We start from the raw sequence: 24,231 nt of genomic DNA, 5'->3' as shown, positions 1-24,231 counted from the left end.
ACGAGGGGAAACATCCTCTCTGCATCTGCCCTGTCAAGCCTCCTCATAATCTTATACATTTCAATAAGATCACATCTCATTCTTCTAACTCCAATGAGTAGAGGCCCAACCTGCTCAACCTTTCTTCATAAAACAACCCCTTCATCTCAGGAATCAGCCTCGTGAGCCTTTACGGAACTGCCTTCATTGCGAGAGGGATGGAGTACAAAGCAGGGAGGTCCTGCTGCAACTGTACAGGGTATTGGTAAGGCCGCACCTGGAGTACTGCGTGCAGTTTTGGTCACCTTACTTAAGGATATACTGGCTTTGGAGGGGGTACAGAGACGATTCACTAGGCTGATTCTGGAGATGAGGGGGTTATCTTATGATGATAGATTGAGTAGACTGGGTCTTTACTCGTTGGAGTTCAGAAGGATGAGGGGTGATCTTATAGAAACATTTAAAATAATGAAAGGGATAGACAGGATAGAGGCAGAGAGGTTGTTTCCACTGGTCGGGGAGACTAGAACTAGGGGGCACAGCCTCAAAATACGGGGGAGCCAATTTAAAACCGAGTTGAGAAGGAATTTCTTCTCCCAGAGGGTTGTGAATCTGTGGCATTCTCTGCCCAAGGAAGCAGTTGAGGCTAGCTCATTGAATGTATTCAAGTCACAGATAGATCGATTTTTAACCAATAAGGGAATTAAGGGTTACGGGGAGCGGGCAGGTAAGTAGAGCTGAGTCCACGTCCAGATCAGCCATGATCTTTTTGAATGGCGGTGCAGGCTCGGGGGGCTAGATGGCCTACTCCTGTTCCTAATTCTTATGTTCTTATGCCTCCAATGTTGCATGGTGGCGCACTGGTTTGCAGGCAGTAAAGAAGCCCCCAACAGCTCTCACCAACAGCCCCTGGCCACTCCAAAATTGCAACAAATGCTAAGAAGGCATGAGAGATTTAGATTGAGAGCTGGCAAGGGGAACCGTTTCACTCAAAATAATTACATATTTTATCTTAGATTACTTCTGTTGTTTCAAAACCCTAACATTGAAAGACTGATCATGGATCTGTATAAAAGATTATTGCAGCCGTCTCCAAGGGCAGCTGCCATGTGTTTACATTTAGATTCTTCTTATCACCCCAACTGGCAAAATTAATTGGAACATGAATCAATATATGACAGCCAGCGCAGATGAAAGGCAAATCCTGTTTGCTCAACTTTATTGAGTTATTTGATGAATCCGGGGGGGCAGGGAGGGGTTTGATGGCTATAGTACGTTTGGTGTTGTGCATACGGACTTTCAAAGGCATTTGATAAAGTACCATATAATAAGACACGTTAGCAAAATTGGGATTAAAGGGGCAGTGGCTGCATGGTTATGAAATTGGCTGAGGGACAGAAAACACAGAGTAGTGGTGAATGTTTGTTTTTCAGACTGGAGAGAAGTATATAATGGTGATCCCCAGGGGTGGGTATTAGGACCACTGCGCTTTTTGATATATAATTAAAGGCCTGGACTTGGGTATACAGGGCACAATTTCAAAGTTTGCAGATTACACGAAACTCGGAACCATAGTAAATAATGAGGAGGAGAGTAACAGACTTCAGGAGGACATGGGTTGATGGTAAAATGGGCAGACTCATGGCAGATGCAATTTAATGCAAAGAAGTGATGCATTTTAGTAGGAAGGATGAAGAGAGGCAATATAAACAATATGGTGCTTTTTTAAAGGGGGTGCAGGAATAGAGAGACCTGGGCATCTATGTACACAAGTCTTTGAAGGTGACAGGGCTAGTTGAAAAGACTGTTTTAAAAAAAAAGTATACAGGACTCTTGGCTTCATTCAGAGAAGCATAAAGTACAAATGCAGAGAAGTTATGCTAAACCGTTACAAATCACTGGCTAGGCCCCAGCTGGAGCATTCTGGCCAATTCTGAGGCCGCACTTTCAGAAGGATGTCAAGGCCTTAGAGAGGGTGTCGAGAAGTTTTATTACAATGGTACCAGGGTTGAGGGACTTCAATTTCATGGAGAGACTGGAGAAGCTGCAATTGTTCTCCTTAGAGCAGAGAAGGTTAAGGAGAGATTTAATAGATGTGCTCAAAGTCATGAGGGGTTTTTGATAGAGTAAGTAAAGAGAAACTGCTTCCTGTGGCAGAAGAGTCTGTAACCAAAGGACACAGATTTAAGGTAATTGGCAAAAGAGCCAGCGGTGAGCTGAGGAGAAATTACGAGCGAGTTGTTATGATCTGGAATGCACTGCCTGAAAGGGCAGATTCAATAGTAACTTTCAAATGGAAATTGAATAACTACTTGAAGGGGAAAAGTTGCAGGGCTCTGGAGAATGAGCAGGGGAGTGGGACTAAGTGGATAGTTCTTTCAAAGAGCTGGCACAGGCACGATGGGCAGAATGGCCTCCCGATGTATCATTCTATGATTCTATGAACTGCAGGCTTCGTTATATTCTCAGGCATTTCTAAGCTAAACTTGCGCTTTTTGTGCAACTTTGGGAACATAGGGAGGTGGTTTGCAGTGGCGTTCCTCAAAGGTCGGTTTCGGATCCATTACTCTTTTCAATTTTTAGAAACAACCTAGACTCGGGTGCAGGGAGCAGAATTCTAAACTTTACAGATGATACGAAACTTGGCAAAGTAGCAGATAGTGATGAGGCTGGTTTGAGGCGTCAGGCTGACATAGACGGGGTGGTGAAATGGGCAGAAGTGTGGCAGATGGAGTTCAATATGGGGAAGTGTAAAGTGATGCACTTTGGGAGGACTAATACGGAAAGACCGTTTACTATAAATGGCATGATTTTGTAAAGTATAGATGAACAGAGAGACCTTGGTGTCTGTAAACACAAATCTTTAAAGCTGGCACGGCAAGTTGATACGGTGGTCAAAAAAGCACATGGGTTTCTTGGGTTTATAACTCGAGGAATAGAATATAAAAGCAAAGAGATGATTGTAGAACTTTATAAATCACTGGTTGACCTCAGCTGGAGTATTGTGGACAATTTTGGGCACCACACCGGGGAAGATATAAAGGCCTTAGAAAGGGTACAGAGGAGGTTTACCAGGATGTTGCCAGGGATGAGGGGCTTCAGTTATGAGGCGAGCTTGGAAAAGTTAGGACTGTTCTCCATGGTTAAGAAGTCGCCTATTAGAGATTTTCAAGATGATGAGGGGTTTTGATAGAGTAGAGAGAGAAAAATATTCCCTCTAGTGAGTGGGTCAATAACCAGAGGTCATAGATTCAAAATCATTGCAAAAGATCTAGAGGGGTTGTTTTCACTCAGAGTTGTGGGGATCTGTATAATATAGAGCGCCACCTGGTGCACTACTGTGGTAATGCAACTGCTGCTGTAAATACAATAAAAGTCACGTGATGTAATGCTCTGTCTGAAAAGCTGATTCCATCAGTAATTTTAAAAGGGAGTTGGGCAAGTACTTGCGAATGGGCACCCTACAGGGATAGAAACAGAAGAGCGGGTGGTGTGGGACTAAGCACAACTGTTCTTGTAGAGAGCTGGCACAGGCACAATGGGCCGAATGGTCTCCTTCTGCACTGTACATTTCTATGGTTCTAACCCTCACTATATCGTCAAGCGTTTGACTATGTGTAGAATCCATTCTTGGTGAACAGGCACCGCAACTTTTGTAACATTACAAAAGCCAAATACCTTACAATGGTGGGAAATTGGCAGCGGGTCTTTTTATTCATTTTCGTCTCAGTAACATTCTGAGAATCGGGGTGCTCGTGAGCAGAAAATCATTCCCGTACGTTCTCAGATACAATCTCCAGTCTGTGTTGAGCTAGCTGACTTCAGTTAGAGCAGCAATTAGGGCGGGAGAAAGATCTGCCAGGGTTACTGCTGGCCTGCGACCCAAACTGGAAGGTCCACCTCTGTGGCCGTCGAGTGAGATGCCTTAGGTGGTTGAATAGTAACAACAAGAACTTGCATTTATATAGTGCCTTTAGTGTAGTAAAACGTCCCAAGGCGCTTCACAGGATGCTTATCAAACAAAATTTGACACCGAGTTACATAAGGAGATATTAGAACACGTGACAAAAATTGGACAAAGAGGTAGGTTTTAAGCAGGGTCTTAAAGGAGGACGGAGAGGTAGAAAGTCGGAGAGGTTTAAGGAGGAATTCCAGAGCTTAGCTCCTCGGCGGCTGAAGGCCAAAGGTGCAGCGAAGAAAATTGGGAATACGCAAGAGGCCAGAATTGGAGGTACGCAGAGATCTTGTTGGGTTGCAGGGCTGGAGAAGATTACAGAGATAGGGAGGAGCGAGGCCATTTTGAGTACAAGAATCAGAAATAAACAACTCACTGTCTAGATTCATATACAATGAATAATCACTTGGGTGAGGTACCAAATGTCTGTCAGTGTCCACAGAGCTGCAAGATTCAGGGATTTCGAGGTAGAAGAATAGAAAAAGAAAGAAAAATAGTAAGAACTTATATTTATATAGCGTCTTTTAAAATCTCAGGACATTCCAAAGCACTTTACAGCCAATGAAGTACTTTTTCAAGTGTAGTCACTGTTGTAATGTGGGAAATGCGGGCGCAAATTTGCATACAGCAAGCTCCCACAAACAGCAATGTGATAATGACCAGATAATCTGTTTTAGTGATGTTGATTGAGGGATAAATATTGGCCAGGACACCGGGGATAACTCCCCTGCTCTTCTTCGAAATAGTGCCATGGGATCTTTTAGGTCCACCTGAGGGGGCAGGAGGGGCCTCAGTTTAACATCTCATCTGAAAGACGGCACCTCTGACAGTGCAGCACTCAGTACAGCCTGGATTATGTTCTCAAGCCTCTAGAGTGGGGCAGTGGCGAGAGTGCTATTAACTGGGTCACAGCTAACATCAAGGGGAAAGGGGCCAACGTTTTTTTAAAATTCTTATGCTTCTCCCTCGAACTGCGTGCTGTGTGTCAGGCTTTCTGTGAGAAGCAGAGCAGCTAGGGGACTTTCCGTACCTGAATCAAAATTTGCTAACAGCAATAGCTGGAAAACAAAAGCAAATGCATTCCCATGTGATTGAGGTTGCCAGGATGGTGTTAGTCTCGCAAAATATTTGTATAAGTGATTTTGTACAGGCTTGTACAGCACATTCCTTGGGAAATGTGTACAAGCTTGCACCAATTTTTGTTTATGATCATTTCCTGCTGCAAAATCTTCCTCTGGTTAAATATTAGTATAAACACTTGGGGGCCGAAATTCAGGGTCTCGGAAAGACCCATTACTTCCCGTTTGCAGCGGAATCTTGTGGCCGCCGCTTTGTGGACAACTGGCCGACCCGACCCAAATTCAGGTCGGGGGTTTTTCGGCCCGATGCTGATGACCACCGCAAGCGCATCATCGAAATGCGCGCCGCCTGCTCTCCCTCACCTGAAAAATGCACCGACCGAAATTCAGGTAAAAAATCGATGCCCCGCCACACGGTGCCCCGACAGCTTTTTCTGCCGGTGCACCGTGCCTCCTCTCTTTCGGCCCTGGCGTTGCGGTGGAAATTAAAGGGGAGGGCCGAATGCCATGGCCACCATAGGATTTTTTTTGTCGGCCGGACTATTGTGCCCCCCCCCCCCCCCAGGTTCGGCCAGGCCGCCAATAGGCAGCCTGGAACCCAATCTTGGGTGCCAAGCCGTTGGGTAGGCCGAAACCCTCCCTGGTGGCCCAGTGGTCCAAAGTTTAAAAATGCCCGATTCTCTCCCCTTTAACAGAGGGGAGAGAGCGTGGTGACTCACACGCGCCGTGACATCACCACCGCTACACAGCTGATTGACAGGGGCGGAGTCCCGATCCCGATCCAAATTCAGCCCCTCAGTCTCACTTGCCACCACACTTCAGCTCCCTTCATGACCGGTTTCCGGTCCAACGGAAAAAAAGCTTCAATCACCTGAAAATTGATCGGACAGCCGCCTCCACTCTCCCGGCGGTAAAAACAGGCAGAAAATCGTAGGTGCGCCAGATTTCTTGTGCATCTGAATTTAGGCCGCTTGTTCCTTTAATACTGGTAGAATTAAAGTTCTTAAAGTTGGTTATTATTTTGTTAATTTTGACCTGTAAATTGACCTGGGTTTTTATCTGTTTTTTGCCTCTCCCAGGAGATCCAGTTGGGGTGGAGTGTAGAATGTTTCAGTGCCAGGGGTGTCGCAGTTGTGTGGGGCAGACTGGTTGGGCTGGGTGCTCTTTACCTTTCCGGCATTGTTCATTGTTCATAGGTTTATATGTAACCTTCAGGGCTGCTGACCGAGGGCCGTGTAGCACTTTGTCGGCCGGCGCGGACACAATGGGCTGAAATGGCCTCCTTCTGCGCTGTAAATTTCTATGTTTCTATGTTTCTATGCTTCCTCCTCTCCTGAAAGTAGTGAATCAAAATTGGGTCCTCTGCATTCTTCATACAAGAGCCTAGGTGATGAGTGCTAGCAGGCGCTCCAACCATTGGGGATGGGTATCGTAATGAATTTGCTTCATGGGTTCTTTGCTTAAGAATTCATAGCAACACATTGCTATTACATAGAAACATAGAAAATAGGTGCAGGAGTAGGCCATTCGGCCCTTCAAGCCTGCACCGCCATTCAATAAGATCATGGCTGATCATTCCCTCAGTACACCTTTCCTGCTTTCTCTCCATACCCCTTGATCCCTTTAGCCGTAAGGGCCATATCTAACTCCCTCTTGAATATAGCCAATTAACTGGCATTAACAACACTCTGCGGCATGGAATTCCACTGGTCAATAACTCTCTGAGTGAAAAAGTTTCTCCTCAACTCAGTCCCAAATGGCCTGCCCACTATCCTAAGACTGTGTCCCCTGATTCTGGACTTCCCAACATCGGGAACATTCTACCCACATCTAACCTGTCCCGTCCCGTCAGAATCTTATATGTTTCTATGAGATTCCCTCTCATCCTTCTAAACTCCAGTGAATAAAGGCCTGGTTGATCCAGTCTCTCCTCATATGTCAGTCCTGCCATCCCGGGAATCAGTCTGGTGAACCTTCGCTGCACTCCCTCAATAGCAAGAACGTCCTTCCTCAGATTAGGAGACCAAAACTGTACACAATACTCCAGGTGTGGTCTCACCAAGGCCCTGTACAACTGCAGTAAGACCTCCCTGCTCCTATACTCAAATCCCCTCGCTATGAAGGCCAACATACCATTTGCCTTCTTCACCGCCTGCTGTACCTGCATGACAACTTTCAATGACTGATGAACCATGGCACCCAGGTCTCGTTGCACCTCCCCTTTTCCTAATCTGCCGCCATTCAGATAATATTCTGCCTTCATGTTTTTGCCCCCAAAGTGGATAACCTCACATTTATCCACATTATACTGCATCTGCCATGCATTTGCCCACTCACCTAACCTGTCCAAGTCACCCTGCAGCCTGTTAGCATCCTCCTCACAGCTCACACCGCCACCCAGTTTAGTGTCATCTGCAAACTTGTTGGTTTATTAGCAAAGGTTTACCAATCACACTACACATTACCAGTTCATCCACCAGGCTCACAACCACCTGCCTCATCGTGGATCCCCCGAACCCAACTGACTGGGGTTTTATTGAGTCTTGTGAACATCACGTGACTGGCTAAGCCACTCCCAACTCAACAGCTCTACAACTATTTCAGTTGAAACCATAAATCAAGTGCCCCCTGATTAAAGGGGGGCACTAAAACCGATAAACTTAAACAAATTAAACTTCAGACATTAAGGATTAAATTAAAATTTTGTTGCCAGGGGTGACGAAGCACTCCAGTCCCTCCAGTGCCCATCTCTCGCAGAAAGTTGCGAGCGTACCGGTGGACACCACGTGCTCCATTTCCAAGGAAACTCTGGCTCGGATGTAACTGAAGAAGAGAGGCAGGCCTTTGGGCTGAAGGACCCCCTCAACCGCCCGCTGCCTGGACTGGTTGATGGCCACCTTGGCCGTGATCAGGAGCAGACCTAGGAGGAGGCCTTCCGACCTGCCCGCTCCCCTCTGCACAGGGTGCCCAAAGATCAGGAGTGTGGGACTGATGTGCAACCAGAATTTGAGGAGCAGTCCCTTCAAATATTGGAAGAGGGGCTGCAACCTCACACGTACTACATAGACGTGGAACACGGACTTCTCTTCACCGCAGAAATTGCAGGCGGCCTGGGAGTCTGTGAACCGACTTAAAAACTTATTGCACAGGACTGCTCCATGCAACATCCTCCAGGCCAAGTCCCCAATAAATAAAGGGAGTGCTCCCGCGTAGAGAGCAGTCCATTGGGGGCCCTCGCCTCCTCCAGACGGCAAGATGGTGCGCCATGGCGTGTCCGGACGGCAGGCGAGGATGGCAAAGTGGAGAGTGTGCAGGAGCAGCCCATACAGGAAACCCCTCCGCACAGAACTGAAAGGCACAGAGGGGATTTCCCAGAGGAGGCTCAAGTTGTGAGGGGCCGGCTCCCGAGGGAAGTTTCGGGGCTTGGCGCCGATGAGGAATTCCGTCCGGACTGGAGTCAGTTCGGACGGGATCGCCCTACTTGCTTGAGCCTCCTCGACACATCTAATGGAGTCAGGGGCCAGTGCTGTTTTTAGCGACTCGATGGCATTGGCCTCGCGCCAGATGTCGGCCAAGAATATGCGCCGTGCCAGCTCCTCTCGCGCCATCCAGTCCGCTCCTTCACCATCAACAGCTCCACAACTCTTTTTGGCCGTAAAACAATAAATCAATTAAATCAAGTGCCCCCTGATCTGGGGGACACTCTAAACACTTTTCAAGTGCCCTTTTTTTGTATGTTTTTTTTTGGTGATTTTTTGTGTTTCTTTTTGGGTTTTTTTTTGGGCACTAAAACCATAAATTTTACAAGTGCCCCCTATTGAGAAGGACACTAAAACCCGGCAATTAAAACAAATTAAACTTTAAAACATAAAAAATCAAATTAAAATTTGGTTGCCGGGGGTGATGATGCACTCCAGTCCCTCCGGCGCCCACCTCTCGCGGAAGGCCGCCAGCGTACCGGTGGACACCGCGTGCTCCATCTCCAGGGACACCCTGGCCCGGATGTACGCGCGGAAGAGAGGCAGGCAGTCGGGCTGAACGACCCCCTCGACCGCTCGCTGCCTGGACCGGCTGATGGCACTCTTGGCCGTGCCCAGGAGCAGTCCTACGAGGAGGCTCTCGGACCTACCCGCTCCCCTCCGCACAGGGTGCCCAAAGATCAGGAGTGTGGGACTGAAGTGCAGCCAGAAATTGAGGAGCAGCCCCTTCAAATATTGGAACAGGGGCTGCAACCTCGTGCATTCAATAAAAACGTGGAACACGGACTCTTCCAGGCCGCAGAAATTGCAGGCGGCCTGGGAGCCCGTGAACCGGCTTAAAAATTTATTGCACGGGATTGCTCCATGCACCACCCTCCAGGCCAAGTTCCCTGATAAATAGTGGGAGGACTCCCGCGTAGAGTGCGCTCCATCGGGGACCCTCGCCTCCTCCGGATGGCAAGATGGTGCGCCATGGCGTATCCGGACGGCAGGCGAGGATGGCAAGGTGGAGAGTGTGCAGGAGCAGCCCGTACAGGAAACCCCTCTGCGCAGAACTGAAAGGCACGGAGGGGATTTCCCCGAGGCGGCTCAAGTTGTGAGGCGCCGGCTCCCGAGGGAGGCTTCGGGGCTTGGCGCCGATGAGGAATTCCGTCCGGACGGGGGTCAGTTCGGACGAGAGCTCCCCACGTGCTTGAGCCTCCTCCACACACCTAACGGAGTCAGGGCCCAGAGCTGTTTTTAGCGACTCGATGGCATTGGCCTCGCGCCAGATGTCGGCCCAGGATAGGCACCGTGCCAGCTCCTCTGGCGCCATCCAGCCCGCTCCTCCACCATCATCAACAGCTCTATAAACCTGTGAGCGTAGTCACAGATGCATATGTTACAGCTATCACAGACAAGCTCGTCCTTCCCTGAACCTATATGTAGTAGCGCCCCACTCCCCGGACGAAAATGCCATTACGCCCGTTAGCGCCCCCCGGAGGCGTTAACGGAGCTATAAAAACGGGCAACTGCGGCCCCTCAAAGCAGCACTTGTAATCAGCAATGTGATTAAATCATCATTACTCTTAATTACAAACCTTCTTTACTACAGGGCAGGACACCTTGAAATATGCAACATCTCTTCTTGGCAACTCTGCAAATGCATCTTGCTTCGCTATCTATATTTTTAGCGGGAAAACTTCTAATGTGTTCTAAGGACACATTCAGTAACATTCAGTTTAATGCAAATGATACCAGCTCAAATTTTATATCTGTGCCCCAGGTTACGATAAAAAATAAATTACAGGAAATGAGGGCTTATGGTTTAAGAGATTTTTATGCAATACTTCCTTGAAAGGTATACTGTGACTTTGCTTTGGGAGCAACTGTCTCCATTCTGACTATACCTATACCAGTTAAAGGCTATTTATCACTGGAATTTATGCAAATATTTGCTTGTAACTGAAGCTGCAACCAAAGAAAGTGACCCCTTTTTCATGGAAGGGACTGAATGATGCTGAGGGGAATGTCTATGGATACCAGCAGCCTCTGGCTTCTACTTCGAAGCTTGTCGGTACGTTATTCGGCTATGGGAGGGGGGGCATCACAGCCAAGTCCAACATCATCCACATTTGACATCCACACATGCTCCGTTCTGTGACCAGCAGTAGGGACACTGGCTGCATCTTTCCCTTCGTTAGCTAAGGGAAAATGAGGCCAATTGGCCCACTGGCTGAAACCAGTGAACTCAGCGCAGACTGAAGGTTGACTACGGACAATGACGGACAGGCAAAGACCCTTCAATCCACCCAGCCCGTCCCACACGATTGCCATACCTTGTGTATCACAATATAAAAACTCCTCGCCCCACCCGAAACCATGTGATCTCCTGGGAGAGACCCCAAAAAATACATTCCAACTTTGGGGGAAATGATCTGGGAGATTCCTCATTAAACCCATCATGGCGATCGAACCGAGTCCAGGAGAGCACACTGGCCCTGAGTTCCCTGCAGTACCTACCTTCTGTACGAGGCGCTCTCCGCCCCAGTCAGAAACAGGTCCAGCTCTCGCTCGACACAATTCAGTGCAGGGTCAGCATCCACTGCACGAGATGCCAACCTGTCCCAGAGGTCCACTATTCTCTGGGATAAGAACAACTTCCTGGCATTGAACTGGGAACCCTATCCAATGTGGGTCTTTCCTGGTCTGTGTGCTTAGGAATGCACAGTTCCTTCACAAACTAAGGTTTGTGGGAGCCCTACCATTATCTTTTCAATTTGGTGGCCCAGAGTGTGTCAAGCCGCTTATGCATCTGATCTCTAGTGACCCACCTTACCTCGTGGCTCAATCAGAGATACTTTTTGGTGTCAGGCGTGGCTCAGTTAGTAGCAGCCTTGTCTCCGAGTCAGAAGGTCGTGGGTTCAAGCCGCACACCAGAGACTTGACCACATTATCCCGGGCTGGCACGGCAGTGCAGTACTAAGGGACTGTTGCACTGTCGGAGGTGCTGTCTTTAAGATGAGACCTTAAATCTCATGTGCAGCTGGGAGACTGATTTAAATTTAACAATTGCCAGCCTGGTTTTCCAGGGCTCGGGAAACCCGGCAGCGAAATGGAGACGGGAGCAGTCAGCTGCAGCAGATAAAACAGTTTTTAGAGCATTGCTTGTGGGCCAGGGACAGCAGGAGTGCTCCGCGCCCACCCCCCCCCCCCACCCCGCCACCTCCCCACCTCACCAGCCCCTCAAACAAACCTTCAACGCCCCCTCTGCCTCGTGGCTTCTCCTCACTGCCGCCATCAGCCAAAACCACCTACCCAACCTCCCCCCCCACCCCGCAAGCCTGGATCTTTCACTCCCAATTGCCGGGTTCCAACTCCCCCGCCCACCAAGCCTCCTTCTTTTCCGATTGTCAGAGAATGTCCCCAGCGATCCCCGGCTGCAGCCTCCTGCCGCAGACTTTAAAACATAGAAACATAGAAACATAGAAAATAGGTGCAGGAGTAGGCCATTCAGCCCTTCTAGCCTGCACCGTCATTCAATAAGTTCATGGCTGAACATGAAACTTCAGTACCCCATTCCTGCTTTCTCGCCATACCCCTTGATCCCCCGAGTAGTAAGGACTTCATCTAACTCCTTTTTGAATATATTTAGTGAATTGGCCTCAACTACTTTCTGTGGTAGAGAATTCCACAGGTTCACCACTCTCTGGGTGAAGAAGTTTCTCCTCATCTCGGTCCTAAATGGCTTACCCCTTATCCTTAGACTGTGACCCCTGGTTCTGGACTTCCCCAACATTGGGAACATTCTTCCTGCATCTAACCTGTCTAAACCCATCAGAATTTTAAACGTTTCTATGAGGTCCCCTCTCATTCTTCTGAACTCCAGTGAATACAAGCCCAGTTGATCCAGTCTTTCTTGATAGGTCAGTCCCGCCATCCCGAGAATCAGTCTGGTGAATCTTCGCTGCACTCCCTCAATAGCAAGAATGTCCTTCCTCAGGTTAGGAGACCAAAACTGTACACAATACTCCAGGTGTGGCCTCACCAAGGCCCTGTACAACTGTAGCAACACCTCCCTGCCCCTGTACTCAAATCCCCTCACTATGAAGGCCAACATGCCATTTGCTTTCTTAACCGCCTGCTGTACCTGCATGCCAACCTTCAATGACTGATGTACCATGACACCCAGGTCTTGTTGCACCTTCCCTTTTCCTAATCTGTCACCATTCAGATAATAGTCTGTCTCTCTGTTTTTACCACCAAAGTGGATAACCTCACATTTATCCACATTATACTTCATCTGCCATTCATTTGCCCACTCACCTAACCTATCCAAGTCACTCTGCAGCCTCATAGCATCCTCCTCGCAGCTCACACTGACACCCAACTTAGTGTCATCCACAAATTTGAAGATACTACATTTAATCCCCTCGTCTAAATCATTAATGTACAATGTAAACAGCTGGGGTCCCAGCACAGAACCTTGCGGTACCCCACTAGTCACTGCCTGCCATTCTGAAAAGTATCCATTTACTCCGACTCTTTGTTTCCTGTCTGACAACCAGTTCTCAATCCATGTCAGCACACTACCCCCAATCCCATGTGCTTTAACTTTGCACATTAATCTCCTGTGTGGGACCTTGTCGAAAGCCTTCTGAAAGTCCAAATATACCACATCAACTGGTTCTCCTTTGTCCACTTTACTGGAAACATCCTCAAAAAATTCCAGAAGATTTGTCAAGCATGATTTCCCTTTCACAAATCCATGCTGACTTGGACCTATCATGTCACCTCTTTCCAAATGCGCTGCTATGACATCCTTAATAATTGATTCCATCATTTTACCCACTACTGAGGTCAGGCTGACCGGTCTATAATTCCCTGTTTTCTCTCTCCCTCCTTTTTTTAAAAGTGGGGTTACCGACCGGCCTGGCAATCTGGCTGGCTGTTGGGCGGGGAACCAAAGAAGAAAATAACAACGAGGCCCCCTGGCGTTAGATGTGGTAGGACCCCCATGTCCCTGAGATTTCCAGGTGCAAGGGAGATGGAGTATAAAAGTAGAGAAGTCTTGCTACAACTGTACAGGACGTTGGTGAGACCACACCTGGAGTACTGCATGCAGTTTTGGTCTCCTTATTGAAGGAGGGATATACTTGCTTTGGAGGCAGTTCAGAGAAGCTTCACGAGGTTGATTCATGAGATGAAGGGGTTGTCTTATGAGGAAAGGTTGAGCAGGTTGGGCCTATACTCATTGGAGTTTAAAAGAATGAGAGGTGATCTTATATATCTTATATAAGATTCTGAGGGGGATTGACAGGGTAGATGCAGAGAGGATGTTTCCCCTCGTGGGGTAATCTAGAACTAGGGGGCATAGTTTCAGAATAAGAGGTCGCCCATTTAAAACGGAGATGAGGAGGAATTTCTTAGCCCAGAGGGTCATGAATCTTTGGAATTCTCTACCCCAGAGAGCTGTGGAGGCTGGGTCTTTGAATATATTTAAGGTGGAGATAGACAGATAGGGGTGTCAAGGGTTATGGCGAGCGGGTGGGAAAGTGGAGTTGAGGCCAAGATCAGATCAACTATGATCTTATTGAATGGCAGATCAGGCTTGAGGGGACAAATGGCTGACTCCTGCTCCTATTCCTTATGTTCTTATGTTTTCCCCCAACTGCCTCACTTCCTCCCAGTAACTATGGAGGCCACAGGAAGCCTTTGTCACCAAGGAGTAGAAATTGTGCTACGTGCTACAAACACTTAGAAACATAGAAAGCATAGAAAATAGGTGCAGGAGTAGGCCATTCAGCCCTTCAAGCCTACACCACCATTCAATACGATCATGGCTGATCATTCACCTCAGTACCTCTTTCCTGCTTTCTCTCCATACCCCTTGATCCTTTTAGCCATAAGGGCCATATCTAACTCCATTTTGAATATATCTAACGAACTGGCCTCAACAACTTTCTGTGGTAGAGAATTCCACAGGTTGACAATTCTCTGAGCGAAGAAGTTTCTCCTCATCTCGGTCCTAAATGGCTTACCTCTTATCCTTAAACTGTGACCCCTGGTTCTGGACTTCCCCAACATGTTCCTATGAAGTTGCCTTATCTGCTATTTTAATATGGGCTTCTGTCCGACAAATGGGTTAGCACTCTTGTTAAAACAGTTGACAGAGGAATGGTCTCTGGAATGCTAACCAGGCCCGGTGGTTTAAATTGACTGGGCCTCCCCAATTTCTAGGCCACACTCCCGTCCAGGATTTAAAATCGAACCCGTAAAGTTTTCTAACAGTCAAGCAGTGTTATAGCTATCAAAAATTGAAAAAATCTAGCACAGGTGCAAGAGAAATATACATTGAAGTGATTCATATACCTTCAGGCTCCACATTACGGGTCTATTGACCCTGTCATGTCATCTCTTCCATGCTCATTTCAGCTAACACACACTCATAAAGTAACTTCAATTATTATTTATTAAAATGGAGACTGCCTCATATAAAGAACAGTAAGTGTTTGCTGGAGCGCTTCAGGCTGCAATTCAATCTTACAGTTCTCCTGATGCTCAGCAAGTGCTTAAATCTACTGTCAGGGTTTATGACACCATCAGAAAGGCTTCACTGAGTTTCATCCATTGTAAACACATCACCCGACTCTATTATCCTGTGTATATGAAGCAGGGTCGCGGTTATGATCAGTACAAAGAAGAACATCAGCAATAAATATGAAATCTTCGAAGGTGCGGAGATGAAAAAGCATATTAGCAGTTGGCAATGATTATTTTTTTTAAAACATGGTGAAAAATGTCTCTGTGCCTTTGACGAAAGGACGGTTAGCCTCAGCTACTGCTGGCATGTGAGTAGACTCATGCACATCTTCACCGAGCATTATTCTCTGGAGCCGGGTTATAAGTGGAGTGTGGATTTGAGCTCACATCAGGAAAGAATGTTGCGCGCTTAAATTAAAGTGCAGGGGGGTGACTGATAGTTGCAGCTGAAAGGTGAGAATAAGGTCACCTTGGAATCAATATTCAGTTTATAATGACTTGGTCTAATGAAAGTATGGTGAACCTTCACACCTCTGATGGTGCCAACTATGACTTTAGGAGGTGCCGTCTTTCTGATGAGACACTAAACCGAGGCCCCGTCTGCTCTCTCAAGTGGACGTAAAAGATCCCATGGCACTATTTCGAAGAAGAGCAGGGGAGTTCTCCCCGATGTCCAGGCCAATGTTTATCCCTCAATCAACAGAACAAAAAACAGATTATCTGGGTCATTATCACATTGCTGTTTGTGGGAGCTTGCTGTGCGCAAATTGGCTGCCGTGTTTCCTACATTACAACAGTGACTACACTTCAAAAAGTACGTCATTGGCTGTAAAGTGCTTTGGGATGTCCCAAGGTAGTGAAAGGCGCTATATAAATCCAAGTCTTTCTTTACTTTTTGTTTTAAAAGAAATAAACAACCACAGGGAGATATCACAATGTACGCTCAGTCAGAAACATCAAACATTAAAAAGACAGAGGGGGTAATTTTGACTTAGGGCGATAGTGTAAAACGGGTGATATTGATTTAGCTGCCAGTTACACATCTCTCCCCATTTTAATTTTCATTGACTTCCAATGGCGACTGAATCAATATCGACCATTTCACACTATCACCCAAAGTCAATATTACCCCCCGCCCGCCGGGTAAGTGCCCAAAAAGGTAAGAGACCTGGGAAAATGCAAGGAGAAGGGAGAGCTAGAAAATCTGGGGTTGGGTGTGGGGTTACAGCAGGATTGAAAATTAGAATATAGCTAAAGTCGGGAGTTAGCAAAGTCAATGTTCAGGCTTTGCCCAGGAGAAAGACAAGCGATAGGGCTGGGACAATATGGCAAGTTAACGGCACACACGGCTTTTAGTGTGCAAATCGGCCAGCAAGTTCAGGGGATTAAGAGATACGGCGTGAGTTACGCATCTCCAGAACTCACTGGTTGATTTACTTTGCACAAACGGCATCTTGCCCTTAGCCTTCTCATTATTTTTAAGAACTTGCTGGATTTTTACATTAATTGCCCATTAGACTCACCGCAGAATGTTAGGGCTGGAATTTAACAGCATAAATAGCTTTTAACAACATGATAATTGTTCGTGCAATGCCAATCAACCTCTTTAGCCCAGAAAAGGAACAATTTAAACTGTTAAGTCTCATTCCTGCATGTAGTAAATTCTTCTTGGAGATTTTAAAAATGTCACCTTTTTAATTTTCAATTGTTTTCTTATTTTCCTTTCTGTCTCTTTTTGCTCTCTTAATCCGATCTTTCTTTCTTTCTCTTTATTTCTCTTTCTGTACTTGAGTTAACTTCCTTCGCTATCATTCCTCTGTTTCTTTCTCAATCCTTCGATCTCATTGGTGAAGGAGATGCACAGTTGATCCCGCTGTTCACGAAAGTCCCGGATGCCCCGTTATAAGCTCGGACTTCCAGCAAGTTACAGCACAATAATCTTTAGATTTATTTTTTGGGCTAAAGAGGTTGATTGGCATTGCACGAACAATTATCGTGTTGTTAAAAGCTACTTATGCTGTTACATTCCAGCCCTAACTTAATGCGATAATCAATAAGCTGAAGGGTGCAGGACAAAGTCTAACTAACAGTATACGCTGTGAGTTGTCCTGCTCCAGCAAGATCTTGAAGCTCGCGTTGAGCTTTGATGGACCTGTGTATAGGACCAATGACAGAGAGGTCAGAGTGGGAATGGTTGAGGGAGTTAAAACGGTGAGACATAGGGATCTTGGGAGGGTCACGGTTGCAGACAAAGCAGAGGTGTTTGGCAAAACGGCAACCTGTTCTACATTTGGTCTCCCCAATGTAAAAGAGACCACAGCACTAGCAGGGAATACGATATGTTAGATTGGAAGAAGTACGCGTAATTTGCGATCTCATGCAGGAGGAATGTTATGCGACCCTGGACACTGATATGGGAGGAAGTAAATGGGCAGGTGTTACAAGCCCTGCGTTTGTATGGGGCACAGCTACAATTAGCCTCAGAGTCTCCTGGCTAAGGGAAGGCAGATCGCTGGGATTCCTGATCCTCTTTGCTATCCAGCGACTCCTGTTGGAAGTACTGTGCTTAGTTGACGGTGAGGTTGGACTTTGCTGTGACGTTGCCTATATTTGAACAACTTGCTCGCACTCACTGTCACGTTGCACAGATGACTAACGTCTATTTGGATTATGTACTGGAAGACAACCAGTGCTCATGGGACCCAACCTAGTCAGTGAGCCCAAGACTGAGAGGAGGGGAGAAAATTATTGATGAGAAAACTAGGCGAGCTGTTGCACATGGGCAGGAGATAGTCAGTGAGATTATATTGGCTTCTCTCTTTTTTTCTTTGGGACTTTTTCTCTCTCCCTCATTTTCTCCCTTATTTTTATCCTTTGTCTTGTGGGATTTGTGAGTTTTTTTCTCTCACCCCAGCGAAAGAAACCAAAGACAATTGTCGACACAGAACTTACCCGTAGCAGTAGCCACTCGCTTCTATCAAAACCATAACAGCTATAGTCTTAGCAAAGAACTTTCAATATTGCTGCAAATAGTCTCGCCTCCAGAGTGCTGCTCTTCAAAAGAAGGCAAGTGAAATGCAGGAACTACTGGCATGGCCTTTAGACACATGGGATTACATTCTTGGAATGAGATGGACAGGGTGGGATCACATTCCTGGGATGGGAGGTTGCGTAGATTGAAAGCTGACTGCTTCCATGGAAAGCACAAAGAAATGTTTTCTGTTCTGTCAGTTCCGATCCTCAGTCAAACTTGTCTGTTTTTGCAGATGGTCATCGCAGCTGACACATTAGTGAACTTGGAAGCAAGGGACTTTGAAGGTATGTAATTAGTGCTCAATCATGATTGTGTTGCCTTCACTGGCTGTATGAAACCCCCTCGTTGACCTTTATTGCTGTTCTGTGTGACATGACCCAGATTACAGCCGTCGCCTGTCTATTCAGTGATGGGATGGTCCAGTTTCCCGGTGAGTTGCATGAAAATGTTTTAATGTAATCCATGCACCGATGGTCTGCTTTTTAAAATCGAAGTTCATCTTTTCCAAGCACTAGCCTAGATTTTCCACTGTTGGTGCAGTTGAGACCCAATGGGGGTGGAATTCTTCTCAGATGGTAATGCAAACAGCGATAGCAAATTTGCACCCCTTTACACATTCTGCCCCATATTCTTTTCCACGCAGGTGGAGTGTAAAAACAGGCTTCATATGCACTATCGCCCACTTTGCATTACCGGCCAGAAGCAATTATACCCACAATGGCTATTGGCAGGTTTTGGATAGACTAATTGGATGCACCCAATTTTTCGAGGTCAACTCATTAACTTAGCATCAGGTGGAACATAAGAACATAAAAATTAGGAACAGGAGTAGGCCATACAGCCCCTCGAGCCTGCTCCACCACTCAATACGATCGTGGCTAATCTTCGACCTCAACTCCACTTTCCCACCTGATCTCCATAGCCTTTGATACCCCTAGGGTCCAAAAGTCTATCACTCTCAGCTTTGAGTATACTCAACGATTCAGCATCCACAGCCCTTAGGGGTAGAGAATACCAAAGATTCACAACCCTCTGAGTGAAGAAATTCCTCCTCATCTCTGTCTTAAATGGCCGACCCCTTATCCTGAGATTATGTCCCCTAGTTCTAGACTCTCCAACCAGGGAGAAACATCCTCTCAGCATCTACCCTGTCAATCCCCCTCAGAATCTTATATGGAGAGCAAACTAGGGTGTATAACCTGACTTTGTGCACTAGTGTAAAACGGGTGATTGCGAATCGGCAGACCATTTACATCTCTCCCGATTTTTATTTCCAGTGGCTATTACCCGCTATACATTATTACACAAAGTCAAAATCTACAAGTAAAGATGTAAAATGATGGGACCAACTAAAGCAGAATGTCAACATAGGGTGATAAAAATTATGGAATCCTTTGCCGAAGCTGAAGGGGTAGTGGACTAGGAAGTTGCAGGCAGAAATGAAAGAAAGGCAACCCAAGGTAAAGGCAAGTGACAGAGCAACCGAGAGCCCCTGTTAGATGGCGACTAAAGTGAAGATGGTGCAACATATTTCAAGCTATTAAGAGCAACAGATAGGATAGATAGAAAGAAACTTTTTCCACTGGTTGGGGAGCCTCGGGGACTCCTAGCAACAGTGAGTAGCATATACAAGCTGTAAAGATAGAATGTCAAAATAATCACTCCAAAAAGTTGTTTCCAGCCGTTGAAATCACTAGCATTACTCTCCACACTCTTCATGCTTGGAAACCCCTCACTCCCCTAGACTATTGGGGATTCTAGGACTAGGGGTCACAGTCTAACAATTGGAGGCAGACCTTTCAGGAGTGAAAATAGGAAACACTTCTATACACAAAGGGTGGTAGAAGTTTGGAACTTTCTTCCGCAAACGGCAATTGAAGCTCGATCAATTGTTCATTTTAAATCTGAGATTGATAGATTCTTGTTAACCAAAGGTCCAAAGGTGGGGTGCCGGGGCTGCCTGTCGGCAGCCTGACCGAACCAGTAGCCGCCGGTGTCGGCCTACTCAGGAGTCGGCCGCCAATTAAAAGAAAATGACGGGCGTGGCGGTACGCCCTCCCCTTTAAGAGCAGTCACAGCGCCCAACCACTGGCAGCTTTGCACCCCACGGAGCTGTCAGGGGGCACCAACCACCGCCGACCGCGCCCCCATGGGGCAAAGCGGCCGGCGCGCCGAACGGGGTGGGAAAGACGGGGCATGGCGGAAATCCGTTTCCACTGCCCCCGGGTGGAAAAGCCTCTGAGAGGCGTAACGGGCCTTTAAAAAAAAAAGCGGCAATTTCGGCCCCAATATTTTTAATGGAAAGAATTTATTTTTAAATTGCGCTTATATAATACTTTACCTAGGATGAGAGGGTTGTCCTGTGAGGAGAGATTGAGTAGAATGGGCCTTTACTCTCTGGAGTTTAGAAGAATGAGAGGTGATCTCATTTTAAACATATAGGGCGAGAATTTCCCAACAACTTGCCAGCGCCCGATTGCTGCCCAAAAGACCGCCAAGATTCCCAAGACTATCGCCAGCAAAAACTTGCCACCCACCAAAATTTTAAAATCCGCCCAACGAAGAAAATGGGCGTTGCACCCCGATTCTCGGCGAAAAAGTGGAATTTAGGGTCGATTGGGCGGTTCCTAAAGAAACTGGGCGATAAATTTAAAAAGTCACTAAAAATTTGCCCCAAGGCTGCAGGTTGGGCCTAGGAGCAGAAAAATACTAAAAATATTTTTTTAAAACACAGAACATAAAAAAATCAGTGAAACATTCTTTTAACCGAAATCACCATAACAGAATTTAAAAATAATGAGCAAAAAAACAATTACCAACCCTTTTCTTGAAGAGGTACTCACCGACCGCCCAGCTCCGCTGATCCTCGTGGGCGTTTTTTTTCATACTTACCGCTGACCCAGATATCGCGCCAGGGCGATCTGTGGACGGTGTGTGCTGGCGGGCCGCTCCCCAGCGGTACCTCGAAACCGCCGGCATGCCTCAGGTGGGGATATTTCCCGCTCACCTCGTTATCGCCCTCAATGGCCAATACCGCCCAAAAACCGGAGGCTAAGCCAATGGAAATTCCAGCCCATAGGATCATGAGGGAGGATTGATCGGGTAGATGCTGAGAGGTTGTTTCCCCTGGCTGGAGACTCTAGAACTAGGGGCCGCAGTCTCAGGATAAGGGGGTCGGCCATTTAAGACAGAGATCAGGAGGAATTTCTTCACTCAGAGGGTTGTGAATCTTTGGAGTTCTTTACCCCAGAGGGCTGTGGATGCTGAATCGTTGAGTATATTCAAGGCTGAGATAGACAGATTTTTGGACTCTAGGGGAATCAAAGGATATGGCGATTGGGCGGGAAAGTGGAGTTGAGGTCGAAGATCAGCCATGATCTTATTGAATGGCGGAGCAGGCTCAAGGGGCCATGTGGCCTACTCCTGCTCCTAATTCTTATGTTCTTTTGTTCTTATTATTTCCTCAGAATATCATAAAATGCATTTTATCCAATGGATTCCTTTTGAACTGTGGTCACTGTTGTTGTGTAGGCAAACGCAGCAGCCAATAATGCACAGCAAGCTCCCACAAACAGCAAATAAGATGAATCGCGGGTTAAACTGTTCTTGATACTGTTGGTTGAAAAAGGAATGTTAGCTTGCATACTGGAAGAACTCACTAATTTTTTTTGAAAAGATACAGATCAGCCATGATCTAATTGAATGAAGGAACAGGGGCTGAACGGCCTACTCCTCTTGCTATGCGGCTTTAAACCTTCACCTCAATTGGTTTAAGATCTGATCCAAAAGTCCACACATTGAGCACTGCAGTAAAATCCCTCAGCATTGCTTTGAAGTTTCCACCCAGATAATGTGCTAAATCGATGAAGTAGGGCTTGAACTTCTGACTCAGAGATGGGAATGCTACCCCTAAGCCAAGGTGACACTCAAGCAAAGTGATTCACAATGGGTTCCTTGTGCAAACGTTATACATTGATCGCTGGTTTATCTGAACTGAAATTTTAAAAATGGAAATCTCGTCACTCCCACTGCTCTGGGGTCATTGTGCTTCACAAGTAAAATGAATCACTGGTAATCTGTTCTTGATGTGGTGGGTGCAAAAAAGAATGTTAGTCCAGATTTTGGAAGAACTTCCAGGGGGTTAGAAATGAGGTTGGCGGGTTCCGAAGACGCTAATGTTGAGCGGTCGCTAAATTTAGCGGCGGAAAATCTTTAGTGACAGGATCAGCAAAATCCAGTTGTTGTGCCCTGAGAGTGGAATGGAGCGCTGAGGGAGATGTTCCACACTTCTCTCAGGGCGCTAGGCCGGGTGAGCAACTGAATATCCCGAGCTAAAGAGCCGGCTTCATAGCGCTCCTAAGAGAGGCTTCACTTGCAACAACAAAAAATCGGAACAAAAAAACACCAAAAATATTCCCTGTACATTAATCACCCCAAATAAAGTTAAACCTCAAGAAAAAAGTATCGATCACACTTACCTCACGCAGTCATTCCTTCCCATAGCACCCCAGGACAGTTCTGCACGCCAGCTTTCTCTGGCGGGGTCACTAGGGGGCGCTACGGGTGCAGCGCAAACCAAATGTTGCAACCGTGTTAATACCGGGGGCATTGCACACGGCGCAAGGCTGCCGGGTGATACTCCTCAGCACGGCTGGTACCGGCACACTGAATTTGCCAAGCGGCACAAATGCCGGCGCTCATGGCCTTTAGCACCCCTGTGAGGGATGTTAGCGAACCAAATTTCTCCCCACCTGATCCCTATTCACCTAACATATCAGAAAGAATAGGATATTTAATATGTTTTAACAAATAACATTACTGACATTTATTTCTCAATACTATGGCTTTTTGTAGCATACAGCAATTAACTCTGTCATTAATAAACAACATTAATTGATAGGAATAATATTTAGGAATTTTCTGTCATCAATTGTTGACCAACAGAATTGTCTACGTCTTCAGTTTCTATTGGAAGTACAGGTACAAGGTCTGAAATCCGGAATTCTCGGGACTGTGTCCGTGACGGATTTCAGGTTTTGCCGGATTTCGGACCTCACTGCCCGCCGATCCTCTGCTCCTCACCACTTGCCAAAATGTCCGGTTTTCAGATAATTCCGGTTTTTGGAAGCCCGGATTCAGGACATTGCACCTGTACTTTAAGGACCTGCACAATTTTGGGCATCACACTTTAGGAAGAACGTGAATGCTTTGGAAAGGGCACAGAAGAGATTTACAAGAATAGTTTCAGGGATGCGGGATTACAGTTACGTGGATAGATTGGAGAAGCTGGGGTTGTTCTCCTTAGAACAGAGAAGGCTAAGAGGAGATTTGATGGAGGTGTTTAAAATCATGAAGGGTTTAGATAGCGTAAATAAAGAGAACTGTTTTCAATGCTGAGGGACCGATAACCAGAGAGCACAGAGCTAAGGTGATTGGCAACAGAACCAGAGGCGACATGAGGAAAAATGTCTTTACGCAACGAGTGGTTAGGATTTGGAATGCACTGTCTGATAGGGTGGTGGATACAAATTCAATAGTAGCCTTCAAAAGATAAATATTTGAAGGAGAAAAAATGGCAGGGATATGGGAAAGAGCGGGGGCAGTGGGACTAATTGAAAGAGCCAGCACAGAATCGATGGGCAAAACGGCCTCCTGTGCTGTACTAATCTATGATTCTATGATTCTATAATAGGTCTGATATAATCTGCCCCCATAACCTACAAAGTAGCTCTCCAAACAGCAACCTAACAAATTGTGGGTTGTTGTTTAAATAAATAATACTTCCTCTTTAAGTCTGCAATAACTGTCACAGTATACATAGGCAGTTGGACAAGAGAGCCCGAGAATTCTTTGGTAAGGTGCAGCCTCACATAGTTTGTGAATCACTGTTCTGCATGGATTGGAAGATGTTCTGCCAGAAAGATCAGATAGAATTTAAAAAGGCTTTTGACAAGGTCCCACACAAGAGATTAATGTGCAAATTTAAGGCACATGGTATTGGGGGTAATGTATTGACATGGATAGAGAGGTGGTTGGCAGACAGGAAGCAAAGAGTGGGAATAAACAGGTCCTTTTCAGAATGGCAGGCAGTGACTAGTGGGGTGCTGCAGGGTTCAGTGCTGGGACCCCAACTATTTACAATATACATTAATGACTTAGACGAAGGAATTGAATGTAATATCT

The 24,231-nt window shown here is 46.5% G+C and overlaps 1 protein-coding gene across 1 annotated transcript in view; it reads left to right on the top strand.

Moving 5' to 3' along the window:
* LOC139275666 (NF-kappa-B inhibitor delta-like) overlaps window positions 1–24,231 on the top strand; it is a 79,353-nt gene that overhangs the window by 21,791 nt on the left and 33,331 nt on the right. The window contains exon 4 of the mRNA XM_070892834.1: window positions 18,281–18,332. Within this exon, the coding sequence (XP_070748935.1) occupies window positions 18,281–18,332 (52 nt within the window). The remainder of the gene's footprint in view (window positions 1–18,280; window positions 18,333–24,231) is intronic.

Source organism: Pristiophorus japonicus, chromosome 11 (assembly GCF_044704955.1).
Source record: "Pristiophorus japonicus isolate sPriJap1 chromosome 11, sPriJap1.hap1, whole genome shotgun sequence".
Taxonomy (NCBI): Eukaryota; Metazoa; Chordata; class Chondrichthyes; family Pristiophoridae; genus Pristiophorus; species Pristiophorus japonicus.
This window is presented reverse-complemented; position numbering and strand designations above follow the sequence as displayed.